The sequence below is a fragment of the Mesitornis unicolor genome, unplaced genomic scaffold (genome assembly GCF_000695765.1).
Source record: "Mesitornis unicolor isolate BGI_N332 unplaced genomic scaffold, ASM69576v1 scaffold14406, whole genome shotgun sequence".
In the NCBI taxonomy this organism is placed as follows: Eukaryota; Metazoa; Chordata; class Aves; order Mesitornithiformes; family Mesitornithidae; genus Mesitornis; species Mesitornis unicolor.
The window spans coordinates 398-3,082 of NW_010191774.1; the positions used below are offsets into that span (position 1 = coordinate 398).

The 2,685-nt window shown below is 39.1% G+C and overlaps 1 protein-coding gene across 1 annotated transcript in view; it reads left to right on the forward strand.

Annotated features, from left to right (window-relative positions):
* Positions 1-2,685, forward strand: part of TMEM43 (transmembrane protein 43) — an 11,850-nt gene that overhangs the window by 155 nt on the left and 9,010 nt on the right. The window contains exons 2-3 of the mRNA XM_010186854.1: positions 508-657; positions 2,276-2,410. Coding sequence (XP_010185156.1) covers positions 508-657; positions 2,276-2,410 — 285 coding nt within the window. The remainder of the gene's footprint in view (positions 1-507; positions 658-2,275; positions 2,411-2,685) is intronic.

The following is a 2,685-nucleotide window of genomic DNA, read 5'->3' on the forward strand; positions in this document are numbered from 1 at the left end:
GGCTGCTGTCGCATCCCGCCTGGCATCTGGAGATGAGCAAAAGAGAAGCCTCACCTCTACGTGTGCTGATCTGAAGTTACTTCTTGTTTATTCTCCGTTGTTATTGTTTTAGGCTATCTTCTTTTGTTGTTCTAGATGCAATTATTTTAAAATATGTAGGGACTTTCCACTGGGGAGTTAGAATGTAACTTGTTATTTATAGCTATGTTTTAGTTCATCTGGAATTCAGGAGTATTACTCAATTTATCATGGCTTGAATGTAGGGTGTGGACACCAAATAGAGAACCTGGAACATGTTAAAGCACTATAATAACATTTGGTTTTTCCATCAAGTTTGAGTTTTATTAATTGACTGTGTTTCTGGTATCAAGAGCGTGATGAGTCACTTAATAAATGTGAGTAAGTTTTGGTCTAAGGCAAGAGGTGCTACTCTGTAGTGCAGCAGTATTAACAAAACTAAAAGACTTATTTCACACCAATATTGCATTTTTTGTTTATTTCAAACAGTTCTCTGACACAAGCAGCAGAAAAGAACATGTTAAAATCACAAGTGAGTCCAAACCAGGGTTCCTGGAAAGGCTCAGTGAGACTTCTGGAGGAATGTTGTTGGGACTTGTGACATTTCTTCTGTCTTTCTACCTTCTTTTTACTAACGAAGTAAGTGAAATACTGTCAGTGTTTGTACGCAGCTTTAAAATGTCACAGCTGACATGGCATTCAAGTAGTTTTGCATTTACAGGCTTACTAAAGTGGTCATATTAAAGCTTTATTACTTCATCCATGAGAAGAGGACATTATGTCTGGAGAGCCTGGTGCTTATGATTGGGATATAACAAAAAGGGAAATCACAAGGCCACAGATAGTGTTTCTCTAGAACTGAGTGGGGTAGAGGCAGTTAGCAGTGTGTGATGAGGGATAAGATAGAAAACCTGTGACCAGATGCAGAAACAGGCTGTAGTATTATTGTGAAAAGGTTGTGTGAGCCAGTTTATGCTCTAGTCTTCTGTCTTTTCTTGGGATAACAGAAGGTCCTCATTTTTAGTGTTATAATTGTGTTAATGGAGTTAATTCTCTATGTTGCAAAATTGAGGGGTGTTAATTATCGTTGGTGTTATTTCATGTCTTGGCTTTAGACTGAAAAATAATTAAAGTAATCAGGGAATTCTGATACCCTACCATTGCAAACATCCATGCTTTTGGCAGTTTTGGAGTGGGAGACCAGAATTCTGTTAAGTTTCACCTCAGACTTCCTTTTATACCTCTACAAGAGGAAAAAGAACTACTCCCAATTTTGGTGACTTTGCAGGAAAAAGCACGCTGTAACATGATGGTAAGGTAAGGAAAACTTCTGTCATGTGCATCTGTGGGAAAAGGACCATAATTGGCATGATTTTTGCTGTTATTAATGAACAAGGCAAGAGGTGAAGAGCAATAATTTCAGACCCTTGTAGGAATAATCTGTGTGTTTGAGGATCGTAGTCAGTGTTACTGGTCCTGCTGCATGGATAACAAGTACTGCCCTAACTGTCAGACACAGAGAGAGAGAGTGGAGAAATGTGTGTGTTTCAAAAATATGCCTTGAGGCTGAATTTATGAGCATTCCTTGAGATCTTGTGCTGGTTTTAGCTTGTTTAGAGTTAATTTTCTTCATAGCAGCTAGTATGAGACTATGTTTTGGATTTGTGCTGAGAATAACATGGTATCACACTGCTGATTTAGTTGTTGCCAAGCAGTGTTTACATTAAGCCAAGGACTTCATTTTCTCATACTGGCCCTGTCCTCTCAGCTTCTTTTCTACAACTGACCAAGGAGATATTCCATGCCATTAGTCCTCATGTTCAATATATAAGCTTGGGGGAGTTAGCTGGCAGGGGGCGATTGCTGTTTGAGAACTGGCTGGGCATCAGTCAGCAGATGATGAGCAGTTGTATCGCTTGTTTTTCTTGGTCCTGTTCTCTTTTATTGTCTTCCTTATAATTACAACTTTATTTGTTGTTATTATTATTATTATGATGTCATTATTATTATTTTATTTTTATTTTATTTCAATTATTAAACTGTTCTTATTTCAGCCCACAGGTTTTCTTAACTTTTTCTCTGATTCTCTTCCTCATCTCTTTTGGAGTGGGGCCTTAGTAAGCAGCTGCACGGTGCTTAGTTGCTGCGGGGGTTAAACCATGACAAGTCTTCAGATCATTTGTCTGCTAACCTTTTTCACAAAATACTACTGTGCCATTGATTCTCCACAACTTGATTTTACCTTTCTTGGTTGCAGGGACGAGCTCTAAGGACAGCCAAATCTCTTGATGAGGGACTTTCTCTTGTGATCCCTCTTGATAGCATCCACAGTTTATCTCAGCAGAATGAAGGGAGACTGGTGCACTTAGCTGGTGCTCTGAGTACATCTAAGGTAAATATAACAATATCTTGAAGAGATGAGTATTTCAAGCTTGGATGGGAGGAAAAGTCTTTGCCAATTAAAATTATGTTTGATATCCAAGGAGAAAACAGGTAGTTTCTCTCTTTCTCTGTAAGCATTGCTCGCTACCACCCAAGCTTCAGTTCTTGGCCCAGAATCAGGGAGATGCTGTACAGCCTTAGTCTCCCTACTCCCAGGCAACATGCCACCTCTAGCTGTGTTTATCCTCTCACTGCCTTTGGCGGATAATTTCAATTCTCCTTTGT